Source organism: Melanotaenia boesemani, chromosome 11, assembly GCF_017639745.1.
Source record: "Melanotaenia boesemani isolate fMelBoe1 chromosome 11, fMelBoe1.pri, whole genome shotgun sequence".
Classification (NCBI taxonomy): domain Eukaryota; kingdom Metazoa; phylum Chordata; class Actinopteri; order Atheriniformes; family Melanotaeniidae; genus Melanotaenia; species Melanotaenia boesemani.
In genome coordinates this window covers 5,213,132-5,232,193 of record NC_055692.1, presented here as the reverse complement: position 1 = coordinate 5,232,193, position 19,062 = coordinate 5,213,132, and the positions used below count along the sequence as shown (strand labels likewise).

The following is a 19,062-nucleotide window of genomic DNA, read 5'->3' as shown; positions in this document are numbered from 1 at the left end:
GCCTAGTGATGGGTGACAGTCAGTTCTTTGGACAATTGTTTTTGGACTTCGCTCAGTTGAGCCACAGTGTCACTTAGAAGTTAGCAGGACATTTTTATTTCTGAACAGGGTGTTTATTATGATTTACTGCAAGGACAGAAGCTCCTGCCTCCAATCACCTAATTGTCTAACTGGACAGAAATCAGTATACAGCTTTTTAATGGCCACAGGACCAGCCAGTCCTTTTAAAAGTGCCACAAACAAACGTTTGCCTACTTTTATCAGGGTAAACCTATAATAACTGCCCACTTGGAGTATCTGCAACATACAGAAGAGCATCACTGCTAACTTTGCGTTGTGTTGCTGAATATCTGCTTGCATTTACTCTTACTTCCGTTCTTGATATCTAGGCCCTGAGGGAAATATCTGGCGCTTCAGCTCGCTGGTGAGCAGCTCGTGTAAAGTGGCTTTTCAGACCTTTGTTGCTGATAATAGCTATCTCCTGTGCTTGAAAACACAGCTACAAGAGTACTGAATATTAACCAAAACAGCAGGGTTGAAGGTAGGAGAGCTGAGTGAGCTGAAACTTGCTGTAAGTTGCAGCTTTAGGTTTAATTATGTGTGGGATAAAAGACCCTGATTATTTTATCATTTGTGGGGTTTTTTTCTTTGCAAACTGCCGCACATCATGCTTGCATAACAAAACTGTCAAAAGTTTCAAAAAGCTTATAAAGAGGTAGGAGGGAGTGGATGTGGACTGTTACACTAGAGAACAATGTTTGATCCCCATCCCACCCAACATTGTTCAAAGACTTTCTAACTGCCCCTTTGTGATTTTTTTTTATTTTATGGCACAAAACATGCATTACAAGGCTTCAATATAAACTATTATTAAGCTTAAGAACAAAAACTACAAAGTTTCATATAATATATTAACTTTAATTTGCTGTCTTTAACTAGAGGTCTACATCATTGTGCACCACCACCACCGCCATTGTCACCACCATCATTTTTACATCCTCATCTTATTTACACCGAGTAAATGCAGGTATTAATTATTTAATAATTTGTACTTCAGAGTACATATAACTTGAGTTTTAATATCAACTTGATTAAGTTATATCTGCTAAATATATTCAATTAAAATCAATGTTACTTTTACAGTGAACAGTCAGATATGTTTTATAGTCATCACACATGGATGGACTTAAAACTGAGAATTTAGTGGCGAAAAAGAACAAAATTTAATGGTGTTAATTTCCCATAATGAAATATTTACTTTAACTGTCACAAAATTTAAGATTTGAGTTGATTCATTTGGGGAAAATAAATTTTACTGTGGCCTTGTTCAGCTGTTAGCTTAGCTTTGAAGTCAGAAATTTTTTTAATTATCTATAGACGGTTCTTACTCCTGTTTATTGGGATAAGACTGACTACATTTAAGTACTTTACACAAACATACTTTGAAACAAACAAACAAACAAACAAACAAATAAAACAAAATCAACTACAACTTATCTTTAGTTGAAGGCATGTAGCTGTAAGGAATATAGCTAGCTTAAGATTGCTTGAAGCTAAACTAGCTTTAGCTAGCGAAAGCTTAGATTGGTCTGTATCTTATATCTGTACCTAACTGCTTTACTCAATATCCTGCTTTACAAGACTTAGTTGCAAACACACCTTTTCCTTTTTGGACTCAGACTGAAAAGAAATAGAGAAAAATGATAAAAAAAAAAAAAGTTACTTCAATGAATAAAAACAAACAACTCAAAACTGTCGAGTGAATTATTTCATGGCTCACCTTTTCCTTGTCAAGCTTTTGGACAAAGAAAAGAACAAAAGAAAGAATGTTTATGAAGACAAAGCAACAGAAAACATAAAAGGTTTGAGGCAAGATGACAGATGAAGGGCAAGTGTGAGTATGCATGTATAGCTCAATCACAGACAAACACACACTGGAATGACAAAGATATTGGAGGATTTAGTCAACCATGCGTGAAGATTTCAGTCACTGCTGAAATATGTCAGTAGGAGAGGAGAGGTTAGTGTTGACATATGGACTGACTTATTGTAAAGACATCAAACCTTCTCCTCCTCCTCCTCCTCACTGTCATAATCTGAGGAATCGTCCTGCAGGAGGACACATGGTAGACAAGTACTTTCAGCACAGCAACCACAGACGAAATCTTCAGCTTCAATCTCTCAAAAATATAAGGCTATACAGGATAACCATTTGCACATGTATTTCCTGTGTTTCTAATAGAACCTTAATTTACAAGCGAGATATACAGAATGCTGATCTTTCAGCTCAGCGAGAGCTCAACGTTTTCTTTTGGTCACAAAAAGAGCAAAAGATCTCAAGTTTTTGGCTTCCACTTCAATCACATTTTCAATCTACTCAGATTAATAGCATGCAGCACCCAGAACTCCCCTGAAGCATCCAAGTGCTGTTAGATTAAAAAAAGAAAGAATGTCTGCTGGAAACAGGGACTTGAACAGGAACAGCAGCTATAAAAGACACCTTATTATCTGAAAAACAACAAACAATCGCTTAAAAGCTGAAATTTCTCAAAATCACTTATTTCCCTACTTTAAATTTCTAAATATTACACAGAATCAGTATTGAGTAACTAACCATACAAAATAGGCTAGCACTAATTCACTGATGCAATGACTAAATAGAGAATTTTAAGTCCTGCAATTATTAATTAGATAATAAGCTAATGAGAAGTTATTATCTATAGAGAGTGTTTAAATGAACCATATGGACAACATATCATAACACTTAGTTTTCAGAGTTTTTGAATGAAAACATAAATTAAGTTACATGTATAAAAGCTCAGTTGTAGCATCACCTATAGGTTTGAAACCCAATAACTCCCTTCTTTAGGAAATTAGAACAACGTTTTATTGAATATGATGAATCTTTTTGGAAAATTTATGGAAACAAACCTGTCTGAGTCATCTCTACCACTTGGTTTGGGTATGTAACACCAAAAGTAAGCTTTTAATACCCCATATAGTAATTTTTACTACTGTATTATTATTACTACTACTATACCCCTTTTTTTCAACAGCATTGATTATTACTATTACGGTCCCAAAGAAATTAAACTAATTTTTTCTTAGAACGAATATTGAAGGATTAAGTATGAAAACTTGGATTTGGGGCTTCTCAAAATCTAGTCTTTGAGGACCCCTGTCCTGCAGGATGTTTTTTCTGCTTCAACACACTCAATTAAAATTAGATTGTCATTTTGTACAAAAAAACAAGGTGTTGAATTCACTTCATTTTATTATGTTTGTTGGTGCAGTGAACTATAACCTGCAAGACATCGGCCCTCGAGGATCTCAATGTGATACCTGATTTAAAAAGTAATACATGTACCTCTTTACAGCTTTATATAAACATATCTACTGTGTTTTAAATAAAATTAAAAAATAAAAATACACCTACAGATATTCTGCTTTTTTTTATGGCTCACTTTTATGCAGTACAAAATTCAAATTAATTGGATTAAAGACACTCATATCAATGAATATGACATTTATTATAACTGTAGAGAAAATGAATAAACACAGCCTTTTAAATAGCAAAAAATGCATTAATTTCTATAGAGTGTGATCTATCATATTCAGTATTTACTGAATATCGGGTGTTCAGATGATCACATCTGTACTTTCAGACACACAGCTGAGACTACCTCACAAACACAGCACGACACACAACACCCTGATTCAAATGCCCTAACAAATGATCAATGGGTCTGAACCAACCAACCTTTTTCTCCTTGTCTTTGTTATCAACCTAAAAGTGAACAGCAGGATCAGTTTGGGTTGGACAGATTGGAAAGGTAAGCATGGGAGAGCAGGACAACTTTATCAATTAAATAACAACAAGCTGCAGAAATGTGTTTGTTCATGAAGAAGCTATGAAATTTAGCTTGTACTAGTACTAATGTCACAGTTAATAAATCATAATATACAGCAGGGTGACTCGAAAGATAGAGAATCAAAAGGTCAAAAAATAACATGTAAACAGACTCATCGTACCACTGAATAGTCGTGACCAACAAGACTTTCAGCTTACACTCTAAAGACTTAGTTTTTAACAATAACTACAGGAAACCACACACACCATGCTGCTATTTACAGCTAAAATAAAAAGTACCACCTTTTTAGACTTTCTTTTCTAACCTGATTTCAAATTAATTTCTGTTTTTGTGAAAAAATATACACACTGGCCACTTTATTAGGTTCAATACCTTGTTAACACAAATATACAATCAGCCAATCACATGGCAGCAACTCAACACACCTAGTCATGTAGACATGATGAAGACAACTTGCTAATGTTCAAAGAGCATCAGAATGAGGAAGAAAGGGAAGTTATGTGACTTTGAACATGGCATGGTTGTTGGTCTGAGTGTTTACTGGTATTTTCACACACAACCATCTCTAGGGTTTCCAGAGAATGGTCTGAAGAAGAGAAAATATCCAGTGAGCAGCAGTTGTCTGGACCAGAATTTCTTGTTGCTACAATTCACACACACTCACCAACACTGGACAATAGAAGATGGAGAAACGTTGCTGGTCTGATGAGTCTCCATTTCAGCTCCACATTCAGATGGTAGGGCCAGAATTTGGTGGAAACATCATGAAAACATGGATCCATCCTGCCTTGAATCAACACTTCAGGCTGCTGGTTTAATGGTGTGGGGGAAATTTTATTTTCTTGGCCCACTTTAGGCCCCTTAGTACCAACATGACCTGGTTTAACCAGCACAGCCTACCTGAGTATTGTTGCTGACCATGTCCATCCCTTTATGACCACAGTGGAGCATCTTCTGATGCTACTTCCAGCAGGATAATGCACCATGTCACAAAGCTCAGATCATCTCCACCTGCTTTCTAGAACATGACGATGAGTTCACTGGACTCCAATGGCCTCCACAGTCACCAGATCTCAGTCCAGTAGAGCAGCTTTGGGATGTGGTGGAACGGGAGATTCTCATCATGGATGCAGCAACTGTGTGATGCTGTCATGTCAATATGGAGCAAAATCTCTGAGGAATGTTTCCAACACCTTGTTGAATTTATGACACCAAGAATTAAGGCAGTTCTGAAAGAAAAAAGGGGTCCAACCCGGTGCTAGCAAAGTAGACCTGATAAAGTGGCCAGAGAGTGTATATCACAAAGTTTATTTGAGAGCTTCAAGGATTTGATGTTCCGGTAATATATGGTATGACCATAAAGTAATAAAATACATATCTCCTTGGTTTGTCAGAGTCTCACAAAAGAACAATGTAAAGTGTTTCCAAACCAATTTTACCACTAAAATAGGGGAAAAAATACCTCTTAAAAATCTCCAAGTAACATTTAGATTAGAACAGAATATATTCTCCACAGCATCTGTTCAGCTGTGTCATTAAACAGCCCAGACTGAAACACACTTATTTCAAGAAGCCATTTAGTGGTGGCTAAATACATCATTTTCACACACCATCACATTCAATTATCTGGCAGCCCGTCGTCTAATTAGTTAAGTCCTCTCTAGAGGAGGAAGCTGTAAATGTTTAAAGAGCTTCGCCAGCATGCTGCACCAAAGGATTTGTGGATATGGTGGCATCGAATCCATGGAGGGATTTATGAACTGCACTCAGGAAGCAGCCGGTAGGAGATTTAAAACAATAACAGATAGCAAATGTGATTTAATGAAGTATTTATTCTATGATGTTTGACAGGTCAAGTTAATGATCTCAAAACTGAGAAAAATAACTGGTTTACTGATCCTGAAAATATATTTCAGAAGATGTTTCTTTAATTAATTAAAAACACAATTAAAAGATAATGTTTTCTGTTCTTGCCTCCCTGACGAGGGTGCAGGGATACAGCCACCAACATATGATAAGGAATGCTTTAGTTGGGATTTTCTGAAAATTAATTTGGTAATAAATATCTTTAAAATGTGGCGTATTCTTGGGGATGTTAACATGACAAAAAATTTGTTGGGAAATAACTGTCATATATTTTTGCAATTAACAATATGATTAAGTTTCAGGTAATTTGACGCCTTGCTTTAATAATTGGTGGTATTCTCACCTTTGATCGCCAGTTACTGGGTCAAAATATATATATATTTTTTTTATGGAGTTAAAAATGGAGTTAAAACAAAAAATATGTGAGGATTATGCAAATGAATCAAAATGACCTAAATATTTGTGATTTAGAAGTATGTAATAATTATGAAACATCTGTTTCTCCCCATTTTAAGGAACAACAGGTGTGAATGCTGTCGACAACTTTTTATTTCTTACCTCAGATCCTTCTGAGTCTGAGCAGCCAGACTGTTGTTTAAAACAATGAGAAAAAGTCACAATGAGAAAAATAATCAAAGAAAAGAATGAAGGATATTAAAGGAAATCATGTGAAATGAGAATGTTTCCCAGCAGCATTGAACTGGAAACATCTCTCACCTTCGAATCCTCTGACTGGAGGCAACAAAGATCAGAATAAAAACAAAAATCCAAACACAGGAGGTCATTTTAAAAGATAAACACAAATCGAACTGGTGCAACTAAAAGTGATTCTTGTCTGTTTTGTTTGTGTTCATGCAGCCAACCCACCATGTCATCCCCCGCTTCCTTGTCAGACATGGGCTGATGTATGGAGAAAAACAAGGAAATGTGATCATGAAGAACACAAATGAGAAATTATTGTATAAAGAACTGCAGCTCTGTTAATGTAAAACTGGGGTCAACTTAACATTTTATTTAATGAAGTCATTTCTGATGATCTGTAGTAACTTTCTGTGATTTTGTTTAGGAGAAAATTTCAGATGAAGCATCAGCCTTTGATGAGTTAGAAACAGATCCTTCTATCAAGCACTTGTAGTTCGTTTGAGTTTTTAAGCTTGGTAACAATAAAGGTTAAAAAAAATTAATGCAATCCTGTAGTTTACAGACATATTTCAGACATGCCTTCAAGTTTAAAGACGCATTACGTAACTTTCCGACCTTAAAACTGTGTTCTGGACTCGTTTGGTGGCACAGTGACGTCTTCTATGTGCATATATGTGTCCTTTTTTATTTATGTGCATTGTATATTATATTTTATATGTTTCATATGTATGTTATATATTTTATATTATACATTATACTCTGGCAGCTTTATTTAATCTTTTTTACTATGTTACAGCTGCGTTGTATTCTGTTTTATTCTATGTATTATTCTGTTTTGCATTGACTGGAGGACTTTTTTTGTTGCAAAGTTCTATTCTATTCTACTTCTGCAGCTGTTGAGGCTTAGAAACCGCACTATACAACCTTTTCATACAGCATGAAGTTGCAGCAGAGTTTCGCTTTGTGCACCAAGTTACACACCAGCAAACGGATATAAAACATTTTGAACACGCACTGTGGCAAATTCAGTAAAGAAGCACAAGAAGATAGAAAGAGGAGAGAAAGAGACAGAATAAGAGATAAGAAAAGAGTGAAGAACAGACTGTTGTTTACATGCTGGAGAGACTTCACAGTACAGGTAGGATGCAAGATGGATGCCGAATTAGCCGTCAATAGAGAGGAACTGAATACCAAAAGTTCTGTTGTGCATCCTTAAAGCCAACGAATTCGGATTAAACTGTTTTAAAGAAAAAAAGTAATGTCTATATACGAAAAGGGGTTTCTCAGTTTTCTGTGGAAAGATTAGGCATCCTGCAGAGATCTCATCTAATACCTGAGGCATAAACTGGTATAAGAGCATGAATATCTAGACTGCTGGTCAGTGTTATTCATCCTGTTTAGGCAGAACATTATTACAATAGTCTAAAATTGGGTTTTTGTGTGTATTTCCACTTCTTACAATTATTCTTTGTGCTTTTTCCTAGTTATTTATTCATTTAAATTTGAAATCAAGTTCTCTTGGCATTTCAAACACACTTGGGCCCCCCTGGTGGAGTTGGAGCCCCAAGCAGCCGCTAAGTTTGCTTCTGCCTTAAAACACTGTTCTAACATTTCATCCTACCCATCGAGACATCCTACCATGTGTTCATGTTAATGTGGGGTGAGGCCAGGCCCATAAATCCATGAGTTTAACAGCTGAACCTCAGTCAGCTGTACCAACATGTCCTGAAATAAACTAAGTCTTATTTTACATGAGTGTTGGTATATATGGTATATTTGTGGTAGGATGTTTTGACAAGGTAGCACTTCTCAACAGCACACCGGATCTGGATATTTACATCAGGTCTTTTTTTAGCTATTTGTGTTGCCAGTCTGGTATGATTTTGTCTTTTCTATGTAAAGAGTGAACCAAACCACGATCATTTATATAACACGGCTATAATTTACCGACAAACTATTTTATTAATATAACAGAACTATTGCCAAAATGCATAACAGATTAATGCCAACATGTGGGTGTTCCCATATTTTTAGCTATGCAGCATATTTGATAAATAAATGACAGAAAAAAAATCCACAAGAGCCTCATGCTCAAACTGAAAGAACGTTCCTCACGGTTCATCTTAAACTCTGCCAGGAAAAGCAAATACCCAACGCACCACGCATCAAATTAGCCCGAAAACACTTAAAGAATAGTTGTTTTAATCTAAACCTTGAGGTTTAAGGTTGAAACAGAGATCCAAATTGACCCACCTCCTCGTCACACTCGTCGGCTTCCTCCTCTTCCTCAAGCTTTTGGGATAAAGCAGCACCGAATATGAGTTACATCAGGAGGACTGGAAAAACACTTTATTACTGGGAGGGATAACTATGTGTCAAGGAGGAAGCGGAAAAGGAAGAGAAGGAGCTCTAATCGATCTCTTGCCTATAAATATACAGACACCGCTGGGTGGGATGTTTCATATCTGGGATGAGGTTCTGGGTGGGGTCTTCCTTCAGTACTTTATGTTACTGACAGAGGAAAAGCAGGGAGAGTGCCAAAAGGAAAAAAATAACCTCAGACATACCCTCTCCTCCTCAGTAGTCAACTGTAGAAAGAAAAAGACAAACTCAGCCTCAAGTGACAGGTAATGATTATACTTGCTGTACAAGTGTCCTCAGGTCCTCAAAAAAGGGCTCATGTGCAGATTTCTCACAAAAGATCAGCTACTTTCTCCATAAAATACTGTCTTTTAATAGTCCAAGCTAGCCAAATGATGCATTTTCAGATTGTTTTTCAGGCTCTGAACATAAAAACATAAAAGTTCACAAACTATAGTGATCAGCATGCCTACAGAAAACGGGTCAGGGTAGGAGGGGGGGCCATCATCAAATTATGGAATAATTTATCAAATTTTTTCAAAATATGTAATATCTGAGTTACACTGAGTTAAAAGTTTTAATTTGTTTTCTTCTTTGTTGTCCTTGAAATAGTGGTCAAGAACTCCCCCACCCCAACACAAAAATGGTTTGGCCACTGATCAAATTTGGTGTAATTTGATTCGAAGCACGCTCAAAATGTCACAGCACAAGTCCGCTGCTCAGAAAAGGAAAGAAAAGAGAAGAGAAAAGAAAAGAAAATAGAGGCCACACTAGGTCACACCATAGAGATTTTCAAAACAAATATTAAAAAAAAAAAGAAAAAAAAAAAGAAAGTGGTGACAGTGAAGCTGGATCTGGTAAAGTCAACATAGAGGTAAGAAACAGTGCAGCCAATGTTTACCAGTCGGTAACGTAACCTGACTGGCCAGCTCTAAAGTTAACATCCATTAGCTTCTATACTATACTTCTACACAGCACATTGTCTCTGACAGAAACTGGGTTGGTAGCTCCGTCAGAGAGGATGAGCCAGAGAGCCGAGAGATCCAGCTGCAGTCCGAAGACAGCATCATGCAGGAGGGGAACGCTGCCCCGCATCGGAGGGACAAAGTCAGGCTACTCACACACTCACAGGGAGACTTATGAGTGCCAATTAACCTAATATACATGTCCTTGGACGGTGGGGAGAAGCCGGAGTACCTGGAGAGAAGGCTTGAACCAGCTAACCACCACACCACTGTGCAGCCCTATAATAGCTGTTAGGTCACACCTGGAGGATGATCATGTGACCCAAACAGGCACATCATGCAACTGAAGAACAAAGTAAAAGTAGAAACAGACGTTTTTGTGGCTCAAACATCCACCAGTGGATAGTGCTCCTCATTCATTCATTCATTTTTATCCACACCTGCTGTACTCTGTTTGGGACAACAGGTGGTTAGAGTCAAACCCTGCAGCCATTGGTTGAGAAGCAAGGGTGCATCCTGGACAGACTGTCAGTCCATTCTTTGCTCCCCTACATATTTCCAAATAAACTTTAATCCTTTCTTTCTATTCTTGGCTGAAAGAGTTTGGGAAGGTAGACGTTTTTATTTCCATCAACCTTACTGCAGTCAATCTTACTTTGAGTGAATAATTATCTGTGCCGTACCAGTCTTCATTATTCACAGCAACGTCTGCAACTAATAAATAAAGTTATGAAAACACCTGTGTTGCATCCATTGAAACTCACCTGTTTTGCTCCCATGGACTCAAACATCTTCTCCAAAAGGACCCTCATCTGCTGGACGTTGTTCATCAGCACACAGGGCTGGAGGAAGACGGATGAAGGAAGAACAGGTGTAAGTATACCAGAAAAGAGCAAAACAAAGGAGGGGAGAGGAAAAAATAAAGAAAAAGCAGATAAATAAAGAAGCCCAAAAGAAAGAGAACAATAACAAGAGGATTTAAGATCCAAACAAAGCTACAGAAGCTGGCTGCAGCAGCTGAAATATGAGTCTTCTCAACAGAGAGTATCGCAGCTTTTCAGTGTCAGGTCCTCTCTGCAGAGCCGTGATGAAACCCAAGGGAAGAGGTTTGGTAGCAGAGCGGCGAGGTTACAGTACTTACTATCTTTTCCTTCTCACAGTAGGATGGAAAGCTCTTGGCGAGCAGCGCGCAGTACTGCAGCAGCACTTTGGTGATGGTCTGTAGAAACAAGATAACAGGGACATGGTTCACCTGTGCTGTGGGAACTGCTGGAGCTGTGGCAATGAACACGGGATTTGATCCTTTAGTGGAGTGAGAACAGTCACACCAAACATTCCCTCTGAGTTTCTTTGCAGGCCGTTTATCAAAGTCAGTCAGATATTTAGCCTGGATTCAAGTCAATTCAAAGAGATTTCTCTTCATTTCTTGTCTTTACTTCATGTTGGCCTTAAGAATTACAAACAAAAGATGAGAAAACATCCGGGAGTTTTAACCTAGGATGGGAATTTTACATAAAACACTGAAATAAATCAGTTATTTTTACTAAATTGTAAATCAAGCCTTAGATGAAAAGCTACAGACGTAAAATCACAACTCTGGACAATCAGATGGACACTGATGTCTGATGACCAGCAATTCCCCCACTTAGAAAATTATCAAACAAATCGAACAATATTTTTAGCTGATACAAAAGATGAAGAGACTGTGGTACAATCCTGCATCTTTACAGAGGAAATTATTTAACTCTATTTAAAATACTTTATTTGTCCCTGAGGGGCAATGAAAGGCACATAGGCAGAAAAAAGGGCTGTACATACATTTCCATTTAGGAAAATCAGCTGAGAAAACAGTCAGTTATGTGTGGAGTGGGGTGAGTTGGTGCGTGATGCATTCATTTATTTGGAGAAATATTAGGGGGCCTTTTCCTTGTTTCATTTAGCTTCAACCTCATGATGCCTCATCCAAGAGGAAGGAACCTCCTCATGACGGAGCGTTTCTCCTGGCACTGTGCTCTACGCTCTTTGTTGAAATTGTCTTAATGAGAAATTTAGCAATTTTCAACTATATTTGATGCTAAAACTATGTAACAGATTTTTTTTCTATGTTCAAACGTTTCTAATTTCACACAAAGTGGTTTTGCTTTGTGTTTAAATCATGAGGCTGGTGAGTGTAGATGCTGTGAGTGGTTGATAGTTGGTGGACAGCATTGGTAATGGTCGCTATCTGTAACTTTACCACTAGATCTCAGTAATTATTATAAAGTTATATCAAGCCTTGTGCCTGCATCTTTCTATGGCCGTCCTGTGCTTTTAAGAGATGTGTACAGAGGTTTTACATCATTTTTAGTTTATTTTAAACCTTTCACACCTGTAGTTGCAAATTTGCAACAATTCCCCTTTGGCCTTAGTTTATTTAATTTATTTAATTTTTTTTATCTATTTATTTGCTTTAACTTAATTTTATTTGTATTTATTTCATGTTAATTATTATTATCTATCTTCATTAATTAATTGTTATGAATATATTTTTTATTTAACTGTATTTTCTTTTCTTCTATTCTATTCTTTTTGTATAATTCTTCCTATATCTATCTATCTATCTATCTATCTATCTATCTATCTATCTATCTATCTATCTATCTATCTATCTATCTATCTATCTATCTATCTATCTATCTATCTATCTATCTATATGTTTGTAAATATATAATAATAATAATAATAATAATAATAATAATAATAAATCCAGGTGTTAATGGGTTAAGCTGTTAAAAGTGCTGCTGGGTTTTGCACAGATTATTACCTAATAGATAATTAAATGTAGTTTAAAATCCTGGCTGCCGCAAGATCCTGATGGCTAGTTTCACTAATCTGAAGCATATAGGAATTAATACAAGGATAAAAGAAAAAGAAAGTTTAAGATAAAAAAAATATTCCAAGAAAAGGTGAGGAAATGTATAGAAGATGCTGACATGGCTGTAATGATCCACACAAAGCCCTTTGGTAAGAAATAATAAATGTTTGTTACAGATAAAAACTCCATTGGGTGCTTTTAAATAAATCAGTGAGTTAATGTATCAGCTGGGATGGAAAGTCAGGGACAGGAAATGGGAAAATTGTGCTTGTTAAGGTTTCCTTGCAGCATCTTGGGTTCACTGTTAGATATTTCTCTACTTTTTGCTGAGTCAGCAAGATGGTAAACTAATGCATTAAACATTTGGCCCCTTGGCTGTCTGCGTTACGTCGTACGCTCCCTTTATGCTTTTCTTCTGCTGTCTTTCCTTTACAGTCAAAATAAAAATAACTCCAGTTGCCTGCATGAGGATAAGAAACAGAAACTGGTGAGGAAAATAAAAAGGAAAGAAGAGAACTACAGTAAAATAAAGGCAAATGTTGATGGAAAAGCATCCAAAGCTGGGAGTCAACAGAGCAATGAGACAGCAAGATGGTAGAAGACTAGACGGAAATCTAACTAGTGCTGAGACAGGAGGAGATGAAAAGGCAGGAGGAGGAGATCAACCTGAGTGGAGCGGCAGAAAATGAAAAGCTATTCAAGGTCTGGGGACAGAGAGGACAGCTCAGAGTGATGGCTTACATTAGCAATTCTTTATTTAATGAGTCCCATATCGATTGGAACTCAAAGGTTTGTTAGATTTAATGGCATTGCCTAAAAGCAGTTATGTTAAATTAGATTTAAAGAAAAAAATATCAAAGATTCAGACGTAAAACTACACTGCATGCTGCTGTGTATTTACATTTGACTGGAACCTATGACAAAGTATTTTAGAGGTACAAATGATTCAACGTTATGGAAAAGATGATGATAATGATCCATGATTTGCACCATGGAGGGACTTTAGGATAAACAGAAATACTTTTCTCTTAATCACCAGTTTTAAAAGAGAGTTAATGAGAAAGTTTGTTGTAAAATAAAAATAATAAAAAACAAAAGAAAACAAAAGCAGGACCATGCAAATTTTCAGACTTTTTTGTTCCTAAAGTTATTTTAATATTAACTGTTGGCCGTTCTCAGCTATTTCTTTCCAGATTATGTTTATGATCATGATTATTTATGTGCCAATAAAACATTTGAGAGATTTGGCACATGAAATACCAAACTGACCCATCCCAGAGATCCTGAAGCTGTTCATTGTGTTAATAAAATCTCACCTTGGCAAAGCGCCGGCTATAATGGGCCACCACGGTGGGATCAGGGCAGTCCAGTTTCTTGATGATCTCAAAGCTCTGGTTGAGCTGAGTGAAGATGTCCACCACCGAGCTGGAGAACAGAGCGTGCTCGGACGTCTGCTGAAACTGCAGGTGGAAGGACAAAATGACAAGTTGCTAATTTTTTTTTTACCCCTGGAAGTGCTCCTGATTGAGTCCCACATCCACTTCTCCTTTACTTTCCTGTAATCAAATCCTTGACTTGTTGCTGTCTGGAAATGGATGCCTCATTGCTCTGTCCCACTCAGTGCCATGTGTTATATGGAGAAAGTCATTAGCTAAAAGGCTTAAATTGAAATGGCGCCCAGAGGGTTGCTGCTGCAGATTGTGGTCACATCTTTTCAGAGTTCCTGGCTCCTGCTGCTGTGTCCTGTTGTCTTTCTGACTCTTAAAAATATACAGATCCATAGATGGTTCTTTAAGAGTCAAACGAGATCAATGAACACTTTAGAGTTTATTGGACTCTGTGTACAATCCTCCCAGTTTTAAAAGTTGTGCCGTCAGAAAGTAGCAAACTGTGCATTCTGGATAAAATCTGTATTTGGAGTGTTCTCTGACAACCCTACATCCATCCATCCATACGTCCTACATACATCCATACGTCCTACATACATCCATACGTCCCATAGTTCCAGATTCTCCATACGGAGCACTCTCAGCCTGCAGTTTTATTTGTGGTTCCTTTGTGGAACCTTCAGTTATCAGACCTTCTCTGTGGAACCAACACCCAGTTTGAGTCCAGGAGGCAGAAACTAGTGGTGGACGGATCGATACAAATATCAATAATATCGATACCAACGTGTAATAAGATCAATACTTTAGTTAAATGTGAACTTCAGATTATGTGAGGTCTCTGCCTACATTTTTCCAGTGCTACACCTACTACACTCTACGTTATCTAAGATGCAGTTTGCACTCTAGCATAAGAAATCAGCCTCGCTTCGTGGCAAAATAAAGTGATCCTCATAACCAAATAAGAAACTATAGAAAACATTAAATAGATAAAAACATCAGACATAAACATGACATAACAACTAAAGTCCAACACAACAAGACAAATTAAAACAAATAAAAATCAAATGAAGAAACTAAGTCTGAGGTTGAAAGCCAAAGAATGAAAATGGGTTTTAAGAAGAGTTTTAAAAGTGGACAGGGAAGGGGCCTCTCTAATGTGCAAGGGCAGGTTATTGAACAGCTGGGGAGCAGCAACAGAAGGCCCTGTCCCCTCTGAGCCTCCTCCTGGATCGTACCTGCAGGAGCAGCTGGTTAGCTCGGTCGACCCATAGAGGTAGACCATTTAAACATTTAATAACAAACATAAGTTTAAAATCAACTCTGGTGCAACGCTGGTGCAGAGAAGCTGCAGATGCAGCGTGCGCTATCAGATGATTATTAACGGGAATTTTAAGCACTGTCTGAAAACTAAATCTATTATGTCTGCCTGCACTTAAAAACATCAGCTTCATCAGCTTCTAATTTGAAAAGACATGCTGAGTTGAAGCATCTGTCCATATTTAAAATCTATAAATATTTCTACCCTGCAGCATTTCTTTTTCTTGCTTTAATAATTAGAGGAGAGGTAAGTTGAAAATATGACCCTCTGTTACTCTGAAAACGATTATTCAGCCAAATAAAACAAACAAACAAACAAACAAACAAACGAAATACAAGAAATTTGTGTCCTCTGTCCACAAATCTGTTCCACGTGCACATGTAGTTTGTGTGATAGAATTTAATTCAATTCAATTCAGCTTTATTTATGTAGCGTCACTTCACAACAAGGTCATCCCAGGGCCCAGTTTCATCAGTTTTGAGCCAATTCATAATAAAAAATAGCCTAGTTAAGGAAAACCAACAGACTGAATTGAATCTTGACTTTGATCCAACTCCTCCCATCCTTAGCATGAATGGGGCGGCAGTGGAGAAGAAAAACGCTATAATTCCCTTTCTTTCTCAAGTTGTCTTTTATTCTCACTTCTAACCTAAAAAAAATGAATTAACTGAAAGTTAAACACACTGCTACAACACTGCCTCCAAGCTACAACGCTCCATGAAGCTTTTATCCATCAACTCGTGAGCGTGCTGACCAAAATGACATAAAATACGTTTTCTGTGAATTATAAATGCTGTGTGTGTTTTACTCTGCTCTGAACAGAACCCAGCATACTGGTGTAAACAAACTCTTTGTGTTAAACTACAAGCTCAACTTGAGGAAAAGAGAGACCACTGAAAATATTTGAGGGAGTCTCTGTGTGAACTAATCAGCAGCAATTGTGTTTAGTTCTCTGAACACAAACCTTCTCTCCAGAGTAAATTCTAGTGAAAATAAACTCCCTTATCGACAAGAAAGGGTGACCCTGTTCCTGAAGATAAAGTGTATCTTTGGGACCAAAAGGAGGCTGAGAGACAACAGTTGTCTATCATCCTGTATATCTAAGTCTGGATGTCCGAAAGAAGAAATGTTCCCACGAGAGTCTGAGAACATAAGGTCATCAGAAGATGCAGCTATATTTCATTCTGTTGTAAATTGTACTTAGGTTTTTCTATTGCTGTTGCACTCTGTGCTCCTTCACTACAACATGATCAACAGCTCTGAGAAATATGGTCTCACGGTGGTTTCAGCTGCTGGAGGCAGAAAAAAACCAGGTAGCAGCTGATATGCAACACTTGTTTCTACTTTATGTTGGGCTTAATCAGCAAATGCATCCAAGTTAAAACTGATTTCATCACCAGCAGAAACTGCACTGTAATAAAAAGGCAGGTTTGAAGGACTAAGAATATAACTTTTTTTTTATTTACAGACGTCTTCTATTGTTTTAAAATGTGCCTTTGTCTGGCTTTGTATTCAGTGTTTAGCTGGAAGAACAATAATATCGACGCAACCAACCGGCCTGCAGCGTAGATTGCTCCTCGTATTTCTGATACGGCTCCCGAAGTGGGAGCAAAATGCTTAAACCTTGGAGTGTGCATCCATCCAGGAGAATGGCTGAGGTGTGCAACTATATGAGGAATCTTCTCATAGCTAACTACTAATTGCTCTTCTCACCTCGTAGGCTACTGACATAATTAGCCATCCCTTTTTAAAGGCTGTAAATTTAGGGTAATTTTCTACAACTGGACACCTTGGGTATGACCATCAAGAACCAACCTCAGAAACCCTTCACCGTCCTTGCCCTGGCCACAGAGAGACAAAGGCTTTGACCTCTGTCATATTGGTCCACCCACAGGGCTTTCCATACTCCGACATCTCCATCTGTTTGCTTTCATGCTTTGATAACCTCGTCTGGTAAGAATCAGGCAATAACTGTAATGATTTCAGCTACATTTGCAGTGATCCAAGTAGCTGAATGCTGTGAGGTGAAGATTAGTAACTGCAAAATGTCAAATGTTGCAACAATAATAGATCAAAACTGAATTACAGTTTGAGCTAATTGAACTTTATATAATTTTTATGTAAAAGAGAAACTGAGCTGAGATCCTGAAATGAATACTGTGATGAAATAAATATTTCCTGTAAATGGACCCGTGAGAGTCCTTCACATTGTTTCTTTTACTCACCCCTTCTCTCTTGTCTCTCTCCAACGCTCCATGCATGAACTCCATGGACACATCCTCGTTCTCAGCCAGCCAGGCAAGGACAAACTGGAGAAACCACCTGCAACAACAACGAGACAAAATGCACTTTCTGAATCTTACTGCTACTTATTTATTGAGCTTTTACTAGTGTTTTTTATTTATTTCCCTCAAGTGCATGGTCAAAAAAGCTCTTTTGTGTCTATTTTTATACATTGTTATTTTAATTGATGTTAATGTTTTTTTTCCTGTGTTTTCCTCATGGCGTCTTCCACCTTGGAAGCCAGGCCTGCTCTGACTACAGTGTTGTTGCCATGGTGATTGTCATTGTCTACGTGGCTGGGGGTCCTGCACTGCAGCCTTGTGGTTGCGATCTGCGTCAGTCTGCTGTGAGCTAGGCGGTTTCCATGGCGATGACCTCTATGGTCACAGATAGGGTGGCTCTCGATGTGGAAGGATTCCGTATGAAATTCATCAGTGCCAAGACACACTGTAAACCTGTTTATGTTGTTATTTGTATAGACGTTTTGTGCTAGAGACTGTTGGTTTAAATGGGGTTGGGGGGTCGGCTCCATGTCTGCTTAGCAAGTGTGTGTGTGTGTGTGTGAGTGTGTGTGTGAGACAATGAAAGAGAACGTGTGTGTGTGTGTTTCCTAAGTTGTTCGTAATTAACTTGTGTATTTGATGACTTGTGTTTTTATCTTTTAAAAATGGATTTGCCCTTTGCATTCATTGTATGAAAAATGCTTTTTAAATCAAATTTGATTTGATTAGCTTTTTACTGAAATATACAGAAGCACATAAAAACCTGCTGGATGTGAGAATCCTTTGTCAGTTTAAATGAGAAAAAAGAAAAAAATGCCTGAGTTCACAAATTTGCAAACTCAGAGACGATTTTCAGAACTTTGAATTGTTTCTGTTTCCGTTTGCTCATTTTCCATTTTGTCACCAGTTTTAACACATTATTTATGAGACAGAACAAATTCACTTTTGTTTTCTAGCACATAAAAGTCACTTGTCTGTGATTGTGCGGCAGCTAACTGTATTTCATTCCATCTGGGAAGTGGAAATGGCTGGAGGGCTCATGGATAGTTGGAGGAATTTGACTGAAAAACAATGGCTAATATCATTAATTTGACAGAAAACATCAGCATGAAGTAACTTATTTTAATCTCTTAGAATTAAATTCTGAGTTGGCTCTTCAAAGTGTAAACTTGCACAACAAAGCATCCACACATGTTGCATTTTAGTATCATTATCCTGTTATCCAGACCCAAAAAGGAGGGCTTTGAGTTAAGAATATGAGTGTTCAATGGTGGGTATGCATGAAAAGGCAAATAATCAGTGAAAAACAGCTCCTTTTTGTCTGGAATAAACAGGGAATGAGGGAAATAATGAGTGAAAGAAACTGTCTTACGCAGGATATTCAGGCACAGTGTCTTCGAAGGCGGGCAGGTCCTTCACATACTCGTTGTAAAGCCACTTGACCTTGAAGTGAAGGTTCATGTAGTCAGCAGTCTTGCAGAACTTATGCTTCTCATGCTCTACAACAACAG

The 19,062-nt window shown here is 37.6% G+C and overlaps 1 protein-coding gene across 1 annotated transcript in view; it reads right to left on the bottom strand.

Annotated features, from left to right (window-relative positions):
- The window catches only part of LOC121648534 (protein unc-13 homolog B-like), a 181,405-nt gene that overhangs the window by 18,383 nt on the left and 143,960 nt on the right, over positions 1-19,062 (bottom strand). The window contains exons 28-32 of the mRNA XM_041998727.1: positions 18,924-19,050; positions 17,492-17,588; positions 13,877-14,020; positions 10,848-10,925; positions 10,471-10,548 (exon numbers count right to left, since the gene is read on the bottom strand). Of these exons, the coding sequence (XP_041854661.1) occupies positions 10,471-10,548; positions 10,848-10,925; positions 13,877-14,020; positions 17,492-17,588; positions 18,924-19,050 (524 nt within the window). The remainder of the gene's footprint in view (positions 1-10,470; positions 10,549-10,847; positions 10,926-13,876; positions 14,021-17,491; positions 17,589-18,923; positions 19,051-19,062) is intronic.